Source organism: Panthera onca, chromosome B1 (assembly GCF_046562875.1).
Source record: "Panthera onca isolate mPanOnc1 chromosome B1, mPanOnc1 haplotype 2, whole genome shotgun sequence".
NCBI lineage: Eukaryota > Metazoa > Chordata > Mammalia > Carnivora > Felidae > Panthera > Panthera onca.
In genome coordinates, this window is record NC_138342.1 from 4,457,954 (window position 1) to 4,471,789 (window position 13,836).

A 13,836-nucleotide genomic window follows, 5' to 3' on the forward strand; every position below is an offset into this window, starting at 1 on the left:
ACAGGAGCACGCCAGGTCTGGGCGAGATACACACACAAGCCAACAGTCTATTGTCCGGCCTCCTCCAGAACCACCCGGCCGCCTTCCGGAGTCTCCACTTGGCCCTCTCCCTGGGAGCTCACATTCAAAGCTCTATTCACACCCTCACCCACCCACCCACCCACGGATTAGTGTTTCTTCCCTGATTTCCTTTCCTCAGACATGAAAATTCCATTCTTGCAGCTGCTCAGACCAGAAACCTTGGCTATCCCTCACTGGGTTCCTCCCTCTTCTCCACTCCAAATGGGGCCGTCAGCTCTACCTTCAAAATATATCTAGAATCCAACTAGCGCTCACGGTCCTCTACCTTCCAGACCACCGCTTTCTCAGTCTTCCCCTGCCCCCCCGCACCACCCCCAGCCCAGCGGCCCATGGGGCCCTATCAGTGTCAAAGTCGGGTTACACTAGCTTCTGCTCCAGACCCTCCAGCCCTCTGCCACCTCCCCGAGGAAGAGCCAAAACCCTCCCAACGGCCTCCAGGTGCCCCTGAATGCCCCTCCCTCCACCTAGAGTGAGGAGATAAGGCCAAGGCTTCTTCGGCAGGGCTGGCTGTGACCACACAGCCACCTTGAGCCTTCTCAGCTTTAGCCACGGGCTTCTCAGGGGTCTGGCCTATAGGGGGAGCACAGCCTCACCTCTTGCATGGCTCAGAATCTCATACGTTTTAAGTGCTCCAAAAATGTTAGTTACCATTGTTCTGATCCTTGTTTTATTATCCAGAACGAGTTAAGTTCAGAAGTCAGTGTGCAAATATGTCGTCAAAATTAACTTTAACAGTAAACTGCCAGGAAACATGTAACATGGTTTTTGTATCTTGCATATCCAACCCGGCACAGCCTACGAACAACACATATGCAAATACTACGATGGAGTATTGCTCTTACTGGAGGATTTCGGTCAGTATGAGAACATGAGCAACTGAAGAAGGGCCCCGCTGTAGCCGGGGCATCAATCCTCTGCGAGGCTCTTCGATGGGGTGGGTGGGGCAGGGCGACACCTAAAACCTAAAGCTATGCTGCCTCTGAGCCTCGCTTGCGGCCCCCCCACGGCCGGGCGCAGAGCTCCTCATCTTCCAAGGACGCCCCCAGATGGACGGCGAACTACCACCTTTAGTGCAGTTTTCAGAAGCTCCATTAAAACAAGCAGAAATAGAACTACTTATTATGAAAACAAAACTAAAACAATATAAAAAGCCTTAACTCTGGGGACAGAGAAGGCAGAGCCAACGAAACTTGAGGACTGTAAATAACGATAGCTGACAAACCTCAATGCTCTTTTATGTTTTTTAAAACGGGGCAAGGGATCTGGATATATTCAACCTCAGGCACATGCCACGTCCACTGACAACAGAGACAGAGAGCTCAGGAAAGCGTCACTTAATAAAAGCACATTTGGGGGACGTGTGAGCTGCACCAGCCCCATTACGGGCCCTGTTACAACTGCAGCCACAGCAGGTGCAAAACATGCTACAGAAAATGAACAGCCAAGGGCTGGGGGAAGGTGGGGGGGGGGGGGGGGCGGGGATTCAGTCGGGTGAGCGTCCGACTCTAGGTTTCGGCTCAGCTCATGTCACGGTTTGTGGGTTCAAGCCCCGCGTCGGGCTCCATGCCGACAGCACAGAGCCTGCTTGGGATCCTCTCTTTCTCCCCTTCTGTCTGCCCCTCCCTGCTCACACACACTCTCTCAAAAATAGGCATTCAAAAAAAAAAAAAGAAAATGGATGGCCAGAGAACTGTGTGTTATTTGCACGTGCAAGCAAAGGGAACTGGCAGAGGCAGTTTCAGCAGAACCTAACAAACAGCAAGGCCCGTGAGGGTCATGATCTCCTGGAGGAATAAACACTCACCAACCGCCCAAATTCTTTGCTGAATTTTAACAACGTGTACAGTTAAGTTTGACCTAACTGTGTTTCGTGCTGTTTCGGCGATGCCTCTGTGACAAAACCTTGAGGTAAGCAGGTCAAAGCTGTGATGTGGGGCACAACTTGTCGCAGGGACAAAGCGGAAGGAGACACAGAGTCCCATCACGAGCATGGAGAAGCACAGTCCGGGAAGTCAGCCTCTCCACGGCAACCATGACGCACTGGAGTCTGACGCTACGGCTGCTTTCACAGCAACGACTAACGCCGTACCTGTAATCGTCACACAGGCACGCGTGGAAGTCACGAGAAAAGAACTCCTCTCCCAGGTGACGCTTAACCTCACCTCTACCGGCCTACCCAACAGAACGACAGCAGCACTCAGGTTACCCTCGCGGTTACAGCACAAGCATTTTCGTCAGACTGTGAACAGTCTAGCGGCTTTTGATTCCTATCAGCTGGCAGTGGCTGGGTGGGAAAGCGCGGAACCACGTGCGTCACCTTCCTCGGTACTAGGAAACGAACATCACACCCGTAGGCCAACACTCACTGCGGCCCAAACAGAGAACAAAACGTTTGCGTTCTAATTTCCTAGGAAGGACCTCTTTGTGCCTTTAGTTTCACTGCAGCCAGCAGGCAGAGTCTAGAAAGAAAAGCCTGGGGACATATAGCCTATAGTTTATGAACATGCACAGTGCTTCCCTTCTGTTGTTGCAGGCCACAAAGAAAGAGGATTTTTTTCCCCCCAGGTTCCTTCCACTGACTCCCCAAAAGCCAGGAGAGCCCGCCTGAGGACGCTGTGCTGATGCACACACATCACAGCGGGCGGTCCGAAAAAGGCAGGCGGGGCTTGAGAACTTCCTTCTTCTGCTTCCTTCGTTCCCTAAGCCCGTACCCAGCTCCTGGCACATGCCTGGCGGGTTCATTTCCTCAGCTGATTTTCAGTTGATAGGATTAAAAACAATCATTAGGAAAAAGTAATGCAACAATTATTTTACAAAATAAGAAGAAACTGGACAAGTATACTTCACTGGGTTTGTAAACAAAACTCCCAGCTTTGGCTTCCCAGCAAAGAAAAGCATTTCTGCAAAGCAACAATGTCAAGAACCGCCCTCCTCTGTCTGCGCCGCACCGAGTCTGTCCACCTCGCACCAAGGGGCCGCCAGCACTTGCCACGCCCGGCCAGCATCAACCGGCCGAGAGCTCAGCAGGCCGGGGAGCAGGGGCCCACACTCCTCATTCTTCGACCGTTCGCTCCGGGCACCCTTGTTTTCCACTCAGCTTCCCTCCGCCATGAGTCAAGGCAAGAGTCATTTCACGGCAACTCTGGTCCAAAGCAGAAATAAGATCCCTTCCCAGACTGAAACCCTCAACTCGCATTCTCCTCCCAACCATGACTCAGCAGCTTCTTTGGAATTTGCTCAAAGAATTTACCTGAACTAACCTCTCCTTTAAAAAGGCACCTGCATTTTAAACTCCAAATTACTTTCCCTTCTGGGTCGGGTAGAAAATGGCTTTTGAGCAAGCATCCGACCACCCCCTTTTCTCTGTGTGAGCACTGCCCCTGCTCAAGGACGGGACCCCCCAGGCAACTCTGCCCCCTCCTTGCCACGCATCCAAACCGGCGGACTCCCGGCCACTTGTATTTCTCCCTAGGCGACAGGTGCTGGGTCCCAGCTTCCACCAGCCTTCAGACGAGAGGGAATGACCCAGAAGCAGAGAGAGAAGCGAAGGAGAGATTGTGGCTCATTAGAAAAAATGACTCTGGCTGTCCATCATTTTACTGGCCGTTCAGGCCGCTTCTCCGGCCCTGCGTCTCCAGCACTCAGCGTCGCAAGTCCCCTGTGTGCTGCAGGTGTATTCCCACCCCTTAGACCAGGCTCATTACGTCCCACTTGCCATAACGAAGCGGTACCTGATCAAGACGACCCATGAGCGGTCACTTCCAAAGTCCTATCCCACAGTCTACGAGGCAGCAGTTTCGAGAGATCAGAGGTTAACAAATCAAAGGGGTGGGGAAGGGAGAGGAGAACAGAGGGAGAGGACAAGGGCAGGACGACAAGGAACACTCCTTAAACACCTGAGCATTCAACTCCGTTCAAGAGAAATTCGGTACCGCCAGTGATCGTACTCGCTCAGTTAGGTACCAGGACATGAACACACGGGCAGGTCACAGCCTCAGTCCCGGAGGAGCACAGTGAGCGCGGTGACGAAGGGGAGCCAGAATGAACACCCGCAGTGGAGGACGTGAGGCAGCACGAGGCAGCGGGAGCCCACGCCAGGGGCCTGGGCTCTCACAGACGATTCTGAGCAGGAGAACACACTGCCGGGAAGCACTGAACAAACCTCAAGAGGCATGCGTGGTGGGCGGCAGCCAGAAAGAACACACCTCTGTAGATGATCAGATGTAGCAAACCTGGTTACGCCAACGTCAGCCTTTAGAGGACTCAGCTCAGGAGGAAGTTTCGGTAACTCGTATGAATCCTCCCAATTCAACTCTGCTTTACAAAGGTACCTTTTGAACCGCACCGTCGCAAACAGTGGTGAAAGCTAAATAATTTCCCAAGTGGTTATGATCTCAGAGAGTACGTCTTATCCTGAGTAATAAGAACTGCATAGTATTAATCTAAATGGGTGATTTTACTCTAAAACTATTTTGTTCTGTCAGCATGAAGGACAGGAGGAATATTTTACGTGAAGTATATTAGAAGATGGATAAAAATAATCTTAGAGGGGGCACCTGGCTGGCTCAGTCAGAAGAACATGGGACCCTTGATCTTGGGAGTCAGGAGTCTGAACGTAGAGATAACTCCCCAAAAAAACAAAACAAGACAAAACAAAACAAAACAAAAAAAAAACAAAACACCAACTAAGTAAATAGCCAGTAATAAAGAGTATATTATATTGCTGTTGGAATATTGCTTGAGGAAATATAACTTAGCCACCAAAAAGAATGAAGATAATGTAAGAAGACAGAACATGTTAAATCGGAAAACAAGGACATAAAATTTTGTGTATACTCTAATAGCACTTGTTAAAGAATGTACTTTATAAAACTCAACTTATGAAGAAAAATGCCAAAAAGGAAAAAAGGGCCGTGTTCACATCACAGTGGTAAGACAACGAATAGTTTATTTTTCTAAGTTGTTTTGGTCAAGATGCTGCATTTGTGTACCTTTAGCCCCACCCCCCGCCCCGCCTCTTTCTTCTTCTCGTAAGTATTAGAAACAAAATGCAAACCTACTTCATCAGAAGCAGAACGAAGACACTGGACAGCAGCCTGTTTTTTCATTTCTTCTAGAGTTAGATCTGAGCACTTTTTCTTACTCTTCCCCCATTTCTTATAAGCTCCTTTTTCCCAGCCCAGGAAGATGTCATTCTCCTAAAATGAGATTAGACAGAGTTCAATGAACAAGATGAAATAACAAGTTTCATACTCTGTTATTTCCCACACGCTCACACATACATTCCCTACCAGGTATGTTCATCACAGAATGGCACACGCTAATAAGAGACCACAGAACACTGTCAATCAGAGCACTTTACGAGAATCCATTCATTTGGCATCTATTATTGAGATTATCATTACATTATTTATGATCTTGATGAACCTGACCCACTGACATTCAAAGTAAATGCTAATGAACTCAGACATTTTTAAGTAAATGCAAGTATTGTATATCTAAGTTTCAGTATAAATTCCAAATCATATTCACAATTAAATGTCTTCTCTTCTGTGCTTCCCACTCTTTTGATAGTGTTCATATAACTACCAGATTTTAACAGTTAACAGTTAAACGGTTCAGTCCCTATTTCTTCACCTTATCGTCTAAAAAGCAACACACAGAAAATATTTTATGCTGGCATTTTAATTTTATGTTTCCCCTTGGTTACATATGCCCGTTATAAAAATCTGAAGAAAAACTGAAGAGCAGGAAGGAGGCAAAATTATCCGTGAGCCTACCATTCAGTGAAAACTAGAATAATCTGGACTGCTTCATTTGGTCTTTTCTGTATGCTTTAAAAAGCAGAGATTTGAACTCACGCTATTTGTAGAATATTGCAATTGTACTTAACTTACTGATCTGTAAACATTACCCCCATGTTACCACAAATTCTTTGGCTATATAATATTCCAAGATGTAAGTTTATAGCTCTTTCCCTCAACTGGGACTTTAAGTAGTATCTTTAATTGCTTTGCTACTTTGTTTTGCCTTTTAAAAAGGTTTCCATTTAACAAATTATGATTAAAACCAGTGGACAATAAGGGAAAAAAGATCAGAATGACAGACAAAGGCAACATTTTAAAAATTACTTAGAGGACATGGCCTACAGTGGGTCGTCAGGAAACAGATATGAATATATGAATAAGATGAAAAAAGAAGGAAAAGCATAATAATAATGAACTCAAAAGATTTTAAAAGATGTAGGGCGCCCAGGTGGCTCAGTCGGTTAAGCGCCAACTTCAGCTCAGGTCATGATCTCACGGTTGATGAGTTTGAGCCCAGCATTGGGCTCTGTGCTGACAGCTCAGAGCCTGGAGCCTGCTTCGGATTCTGTGTCTTTCTCTCTTTCTCTCTCTCTCTCTCTCTCTCTCTCTCTCTCTCTCTCTGTGTGTGTGTGTGTGTGTGTGGGTGTGTGCCTCCCCTGCTCACACTCTGTCTCTCTCAAAAATAAAAACATTTTAAAAAATTAAAAAATAAATAAATAAAAGATCAAATCACACGCCATCTAACCCAATTTTTACTTTGATCCAATGCACAGAAATCACTTTTATGCCACCAGATAAGAGCGGGAGAACAATCCCTCCATCTACGCCCATCATAATTAGCACCCTTCTACTTAATTTCTTGGGCATGTCTGCAGATCTCATGAACCTGCAAACCAGATTTTTCTGGCTGAGTGGTGTCAATTCCAATTTTCCAAAGGAAAATGTGTTTGATGGCCAAGTAAGTACTATCAGTAGATTTCCATTATCTAATGTGTTTGGCTGGACTACACCTGAAACCGGACATTCCTCATCAGTGGTATCTTCCAGAGACAGGGCTTGTCCTCTGACAGGGAGAGTGGACAGAACCATAACAATGCAGACTTGAAGCTTCCAAAGGCAGAGAGAAATGTCATTTGCTCTACTGTTCATAGTATTTAGAGCAAAGAAGGCAGAAACGTTATTTAATTATGGAAAAAGGGACTCCTTGTTGTTTGAGCTGCTGGGATTGGCTCTTTCTCCTTCTTGAGCAATACGAACATCTCTCTACCCAGCAGAGGTAACACCTTCAAAGATCCCAATCAAGTTTTATTAGGCAGACAGAAGGCACTTTCAAACTTCACATGGACAGGTGCTCTTTCTGAAGGGCAGTCTGACAACACGTGTCCAACTTTTCAAACATGGGCATGCACTTTCAATCTAATAATTCTACCTCTGAGAATTTATCCTAACCAAATAACCGCCCTCGTGTGCACGGATTTAGCTACTGCAATGCTGATCAGACAGCGGTCAATCAAGGCAAACCAGCAGAAACAACTGAAATGCCAAATAAGGAGGACTTGGTTAAATAAGTTACGATTCATCCAGGTGATGAGATATTATAGCCATTACGGAAATTATGAAGCATATTTATTGACACACAAAGCCATTCACAGTGTACGTAAGAGAAACAGTTTATACAAAAGGACGATCTCATTTTTTTATTAACGCACTTGCACATATGCACACACTGATGTGCATTAAAATGTCTCAGAAATGATGGGGCGCCTGGGTGGCTCAGTCGGTTAAGCAGCCGACTTCAGCTCAGGTCACGATCTCGTGGTCTGTGAGTTCGAGCCCCGCGTCGGGCTCTGTGCTGACAGCTCAGAGCCTGGAGCCTGTTTCAGATTCTGTGTCTCCCTCTCTCTGACCCTCCCCTGTTCATGCTCTGTCTCTCCCTGTCTCAAAAATAAATCAAACGTTAAAAAATTAAAAAAAAAAAAAAAAAAGTCTCAGAAATGAACTAAGAGGTCACTAAGGAGCTTATCTCTTGGTGAGTAGGAGGAGGACACTAATTTTATTTTCTGATTTTTCTTGTAATTAGGCCATACTTCCTTAATAGTCAAAGCTATATTGGGGGAGGGGGGGGGGGGCGCGCCGCGCCTGGGTGGCTCAGTTGGTTAAGCGTCTGACTTTGGCTCAGGTCGTGATCTCACAGTTTGTGGTTTGAGCCACATGTCAGTCCCTGTGCTGACAGCTCAGAGCCTGGAGCCTGCTCCAGATTCTGTGTCTCCCTCTCTCTGCCCCTCCCCCTGCCTCTCTCTCTCAAAAACAAATAAACATTAAAAAAAATTTTTTTGGGGGTGCCTGGGTGGCTCAGTCGGTTGAGTGTCCGACTTCATCTGGGGTCATGATCTCGTGGTTCGTGAGTTCGGGCCCCCCGTCGGGCTCTGTGCTGACAGCTGGGAGCCTGGAGCCTGGAGCCTGGAGCCTGCTTCGGATTCTGTGTCTCCCTCTGTCTCTGTCCCTCCCCTGCTCATGCTGTATCTCCTTCTCTCTCAAAAATAAATAAACATTAAAAAATTTTTTTAAAATTTTTTTCTTAAAGCTGCATATTTTTTTTCATAGAAAACGTATTAGGTCAAGAATACGGAGAAATGAGAAGAGCTCCTGTAGCTCTTCACTTACAACGGGAATCTGGCATTAGCTTCATGTTTCCCGTTTGGCATCCCGAGGTTTATACACGAATGTGGATTCACCCCTTCATCCAGTAACGACTGAAGTGTCTTCTTTAGGCACTAGGGATTATAAGAATGAACGCAGCAGAGTCCCTGCTTGCCAGACGTGCACAGTCTGGTGCGAAATACAGACACAGAAGCAAATGACTGGGGTATGGCTGTTGCGATTAGAAATGGTTCAAGAAGCACTTAGGAAGCTCACTTTGCTGCTAAGCAGAGGCTTCCTACGGAAGGAAAGGTGGCTGAAGTGGAGCCTTGCAAGAGCGAAGACAAGTTTGGACTAGAGAAGGGGAGATGCCAGGCAGAAGAAACAAGGTGCTAGAGCAAGGGACCAAGGAACAGCAAACGTTTTCTGTAGAGAGCCAGACAATATTTTCAACTTGGCAGGCCGAGAGGATCACCAAGGATATAATTATAGGTACTTTTACAAAAAGCAGAGAAAGTCTCACAATGTTTTTATTGATGGAATTCAAACTCTAATTCAGTACGATTTTCTGTTCTCAGCCCTACTAATGAGAAGGACAAAACTCTTGGGGAGGAGAGGAGATAAAACATTTGCTTCTCTGGGGAACATAGTTAATGTTCTCTACCATCAAAATCAAATACAAATGTTCATCTGTTAATGCTAATTTTTTACAATAACAGTTGTATTCACATACCACAAAATTTACTCTTCTAAAGTGTGCAATTCAGTGGTTTTCAATATAATTCAGTGGTGATTAGGCAACCATCACCACTATCTTTTTGGGGGTTTTGGTTTTTTTAAGCAGGATCCACACCCAACATGGAGCCCAACGCGGGGCCTGAACTCACGACCCTGAGATCAAGACCTGATCTGAAATCAAGAGTCAGGCGCTTACCCGACAGAGCCACCCAAGCACCCTTCCCCTATCTCATTTTAAAACCTACTCATCTGGGAACGCAAGCTGGTGCAGCCACTCTGGAAAACAGTATGGAGGTTCCTCAAAAAAAAACTAAAAATAGAACTACCCGACGACCCAGCAATTGCACCACTAGGCATTTATCCACGGGATACAGGTGTGCTGTTTCAAAGGGACACATGCACCCCAATGTTTATAGCAGCACTATCGACAGGAGCCTAACTACGGAAAGAGCCCAAATGTCCGTCAATGGATGAATGGATAAAGAAGATGTGGTATGTATATACATACACACACACACACACACACACACACACACACACACACACACACACCAGAGTGTTACTCGGCAATCAAAAAGAATGAAATCTTGCCATTTGCAACTACGTGCATGGAACTGGAGGTATTATGCTAAGTGAAGTTAGAGAAAGACAAAAATCATATGACTTCACTCATAAGGACTTTAAGAGACAAAACAGATGAACATAAGGGAAGGGAAACAAAAATAACATAAAAACAGGGAGGGGGACAAAGCGTAAGAGACTCCTAAATATGGAGAACTGAGGATTGCTGGAGGGGGTGTGGGAGAGGGGATGGGCTAAATGGGGAAGGGACACTAAGGAATCTACTCCTGAAATCATTGTTGCACTAGATGCTAACTAGTTTGGATGTAAATAAAAAAATAAGACACTAAATAAAAAAACCAAAAAAACCCTACTCACCGCCTCCAATGAAACCCTGTGCTATTAGCAGGCTAACTGCTGACCCACTGTCTCTGCAGGTTGGCCTATTCTGGACCTTTCCTACAAACGGGAAGGATACGATGTATCTCCTTCTGAGTCTGGCTGCTTTCAGTACAATGTTCTGAAGGCTCATCCACGCTGCGACACGTGTCAGCACCCCACCCCTTTTAGGGCTGAATATTGTTCCACTGCAATCACATACCATATTCTGTCCACTAATTTGTTGACGGGCACTTGGACTGCTTTACCTTTTGGCTACTATGAGCACTCACACACAAGCTTTTGATGGGCGTATGTCTTCTCTTCTTCCGATTACAGACCTAGGAGTGGAGTTGCTGGGTCACAGGCATCTCTGTGTTCCACCTTCCGAAGAACCGACAATTTTCAAAGCAGGTTTATATCCCCACGACACCGGCAGCGTTTCAGGGCCCCACTTCCTCCACATCCCCACCAACGCTCGTCACCGTCTGGGGTTTTCTTTTAGTTACCCCAATGGGTGTGAAGTGATGTCTCACCACGGTTTGCATTTCCCTAATGACTAGGGAGCATCTTTCATGTGCTTACTGGCCACTTGTGCATATTCTCTGGACAAATGTCTGTTCAAATACTGGCCCATTTTATAAGTATCTCTTCTGAACACACATCCCATCGGATACAGGATTTGCAAACATTTTCTCCAATTCCAGGTTTGTTTTTTGTTTCACTTTCTTGATGATGTCCCTTGAGGCACAAAAGTCTTTCACTGTGAGACAGTCTAATCTATTGAGGTCTCCTTTGGCTGCTTGTTTTGGTGTCAGATCTTAGAAATCACTGCCTACTCCAAGTCATGGAGCCTTACTCCTACGTTTTCTTCCAAGAGCTTTACAGTTTTAGCTCCTTTCACTTAGGTCTAGAAACCGGCTGGAGTTCATACTTGCGTGTGCGTGAAGCAGGAGTCCGACCTCCTTCTCCCACACATGGCTGCTCTGTTGTCTCGGCACCTCTCGCTGAAAAGACTATCCTTCCCGCACAGCACGGTGCCGTTCAAACACACGGAACACAGCGAATCCTGTTTCGTTTCATACAGCTGCACGCGTGCTGCCTTGTAGGAAGTTCTGGGGTCAGAAGTGCGAGTCCTCCAACTCTGTTCTCCTCTTCCAAGATTTTTTGGGCTATTCTGAGCCCACATGTCTATATGGACTTTAGGATCAGCTTGCCAATTTCTGCAGCACAGGCAGCTGGGACTGGGACAGGGCTGCCCTGAGGGTGCACATCAGCGCGCGGGGCTTCGCGGTCTTACGAACGTGGGCTCTGCTGGTCATGAACACGGGAGGTCTCGCCACTTACAAGGGTCTCCTTTCATTTCTCTCAATGACGTTTCCGGCTGACAAGACTTACTCCTAAGCACTTTGCCCTTTCTGATGCTACTGTAGATGGAATTTTCTTCACTCCATTCCCTAGGATTGCCTATACACAAGATCGTTTCAAGCATGAAACATACGGGTTTCGTTCTTCCTCTCCAATCTGGATGTCTTTTCTTTTCTTACCTAACTGCCCTGTTAATTGCTGATCTAGAGGAAGACTTAACGTACTTCATCTTTGAAAAGGTCTTTTCACACAGATACTGCCAAATGCTGGCATTAACCCACAGGCGTGCGTTTAACACGTTAACTGTCCAGAAAGCATTTATAAAAGTGTTAGATTCTCCTCTTGTGTGCCTCTCAGCACATGATTACAGTGCAGATGAGTCTCGTCTACGTGAAAGGCAGGCAGAAGCCTCGCGACTGAACAGTCACACAGACGTTTCCTTTGCCCGGCGTCAAGCGGGAAACCGCGGCTGGATCTGCAGTGTGACCTCGGACAACACTCTGCGGCAAAGCCGGCCGGAATGGGGAGTCTGCGGGCTTTTACTTCCGACAGAATGAAAACGCACAAAGCAGCTTGCCATTATTTGTGACCCGAACAGTGTTGTTATTAGTTAGCTGTTAGAATGGCCTCACTGCATTATAAATTGTGCAGATAAACGCTGTTTCGCCTTATAATTTTAGGTTGACTTCATTAAGAAACATCAAGTCTGTAGCAAAAGGTACACAGCAGCAGAGTGGGTACACTTTTCTTTTTTTCTTATTTTTTAACGTTTATTTTTAAGAGACAGTGTTGAGTGGGGGAGGGGCAGAGAGAGAGGGAGACACAGAATCCGAAGCAGGCTCCAGGCTCCCAGCTGTCAGCACGGAGCCCGACGCGGGGCTCGAACCCACGAACCGTGAGATCGTGACCCGAGCCCAAGTCGGACACTCAAACGACTGAGCCACCCAGGTGCCCCATAGGTACAGTTTTCTGCATTCTGTTTTTTCCACTTATATTTGAGAGCTCCCTTACTCCATTTTTTCCCTGGCTTCATGTACTGAGTGAATGTATTGTTCAAACAATAGCACTGAATAATCAGCTTTTAAAAGAACACAGTATAAAAAAACAGGTCAAGACATTTCTATCTTGTTTACGGTTGTGTTTTTAGTCTCCTATGCTACACTCATTACAAGTCCACTTAGAGGCAAACGTACAGTACTGGACATGTGCCAAATATTTACTCAATAAACTCAGTAAAATCAAGCACGATTTTTCAAAGGCATAGTCTTAAAGACAGCACACAATCACCGAGTACCAGAAGAAGAGATGGCTGAAGAACTTTCTCAGCATGAAAACCTATTACCGAGTACTTTTCCAGACACTACTGTGAGGTGACATAAGGCCAGAGTTTTGATTGACTTCCTCTTGCTGCCTTCTGTCAAAAAGGAAACTGGGAGCGGGAGGAAGGAAAGGAACACACGCCACCCTGAAGTACAGCTGGGATAGTGACGTCTGCCGGGAGCTGCCAGCATCCACCCCTGCCACCCACACCTTCCGGCCGGCAGCGCCCTGAAAAACCCAAAGCACCAAGTGTTTGAATGAGACTGGTGCCACCCCCACCTTCAGGCCCCAATTGGCTTCATACAAATCAGCGTCGTTTCATCCCTTCGGTCACAGAGATTGGCTCAGACACAGGCATGGGACCAATCAGAAATGGGCACCTGAAAGTGAGCAGAAAACAAAGTGGGGGCGGGGGGGGGAATGCATCCTCCGGATGCCAGAACCACGCTCCCTGCGACTGGCCCCCCACCTCCCTGGAAGCTGGCTGCAAAACCCAGCCGACAGAGGGGGGCAGAAGACAGGCAGGGCGGGAGTCCCGGGGACACTGTCAAAGCTCTGAATCGAACAGGCTGGGGCCTCCCCTATTAGTTACGGGAGACCTTTTTCCCCCGGAAGCCAGTTTAGGTTAAAATTTTGGTTGCCTGCCAAGGAAAGATATAGCTAGAATGGGAGGAAGGGCCTTAGTAACGAATCCACTTCTCACTGCTCAAAAGAACGGCGACTTGCCTCTAAAAACCAGCATCGTTTCAGGTTAACGACATCTGTTTTTCTACCTGGGTCCTCCACCAACAGTGACCACTCCTCGCTGGCCTCCCTGCCCTCAGGTGCCCACGCAGCTTACCCAGCAGCTCACAGGCCACCCTGCGATGCTGGCTGTCGAGAGCCAAGGGTCTTTCTGTCTTGGGGACTGACGCGCAGCCCCCAACGCGGCACATCAGGTTCG

The 13,836-nt window shown here is 46.9% G+C and overlaps 1 protein-coding gene across 19 annotated transcripts in view; it reads right to left on the bottom strand.

Annotated features, from left to right (window-relative positions):
• KIAA0232 (KIAA0232 ortholog) overlaps positions 1–13,836 on the bottom strand; it is an 86,384-nt gene that overhangs the window by 28,750 nt on the left and 43,798 nt on the right. For 11 of the 19 annotated variants that reach the window (XR_013555346.2, XM_078446286.2, XM_078446290.2 and 8 more), the window contains exon 3: positions 5,142–5,279. The exons of 1 other annotated variant lie outside the window; for it this stretch is intronic. Coding sequence is in view for 17 of the 18 variants with exons in the window: in XM_078446286.2 (XP_078302412.2) it covers positions 5,142–5,279 (138 nt within the window). In the remaining variant the exon portion in view is untranslated. Of the gene's footprint in view, positions 1–5,141; positions 5,280–10,428; positions 10,547–13,172; positions 13,274–13,836 lie in introns of all 19 variants that reach the window. 7 more of the 19 variants (XM_078446295.2, XM_078446294.2, XM_078446296.2 and 4 more) reach the window with 3 other exon arrangements.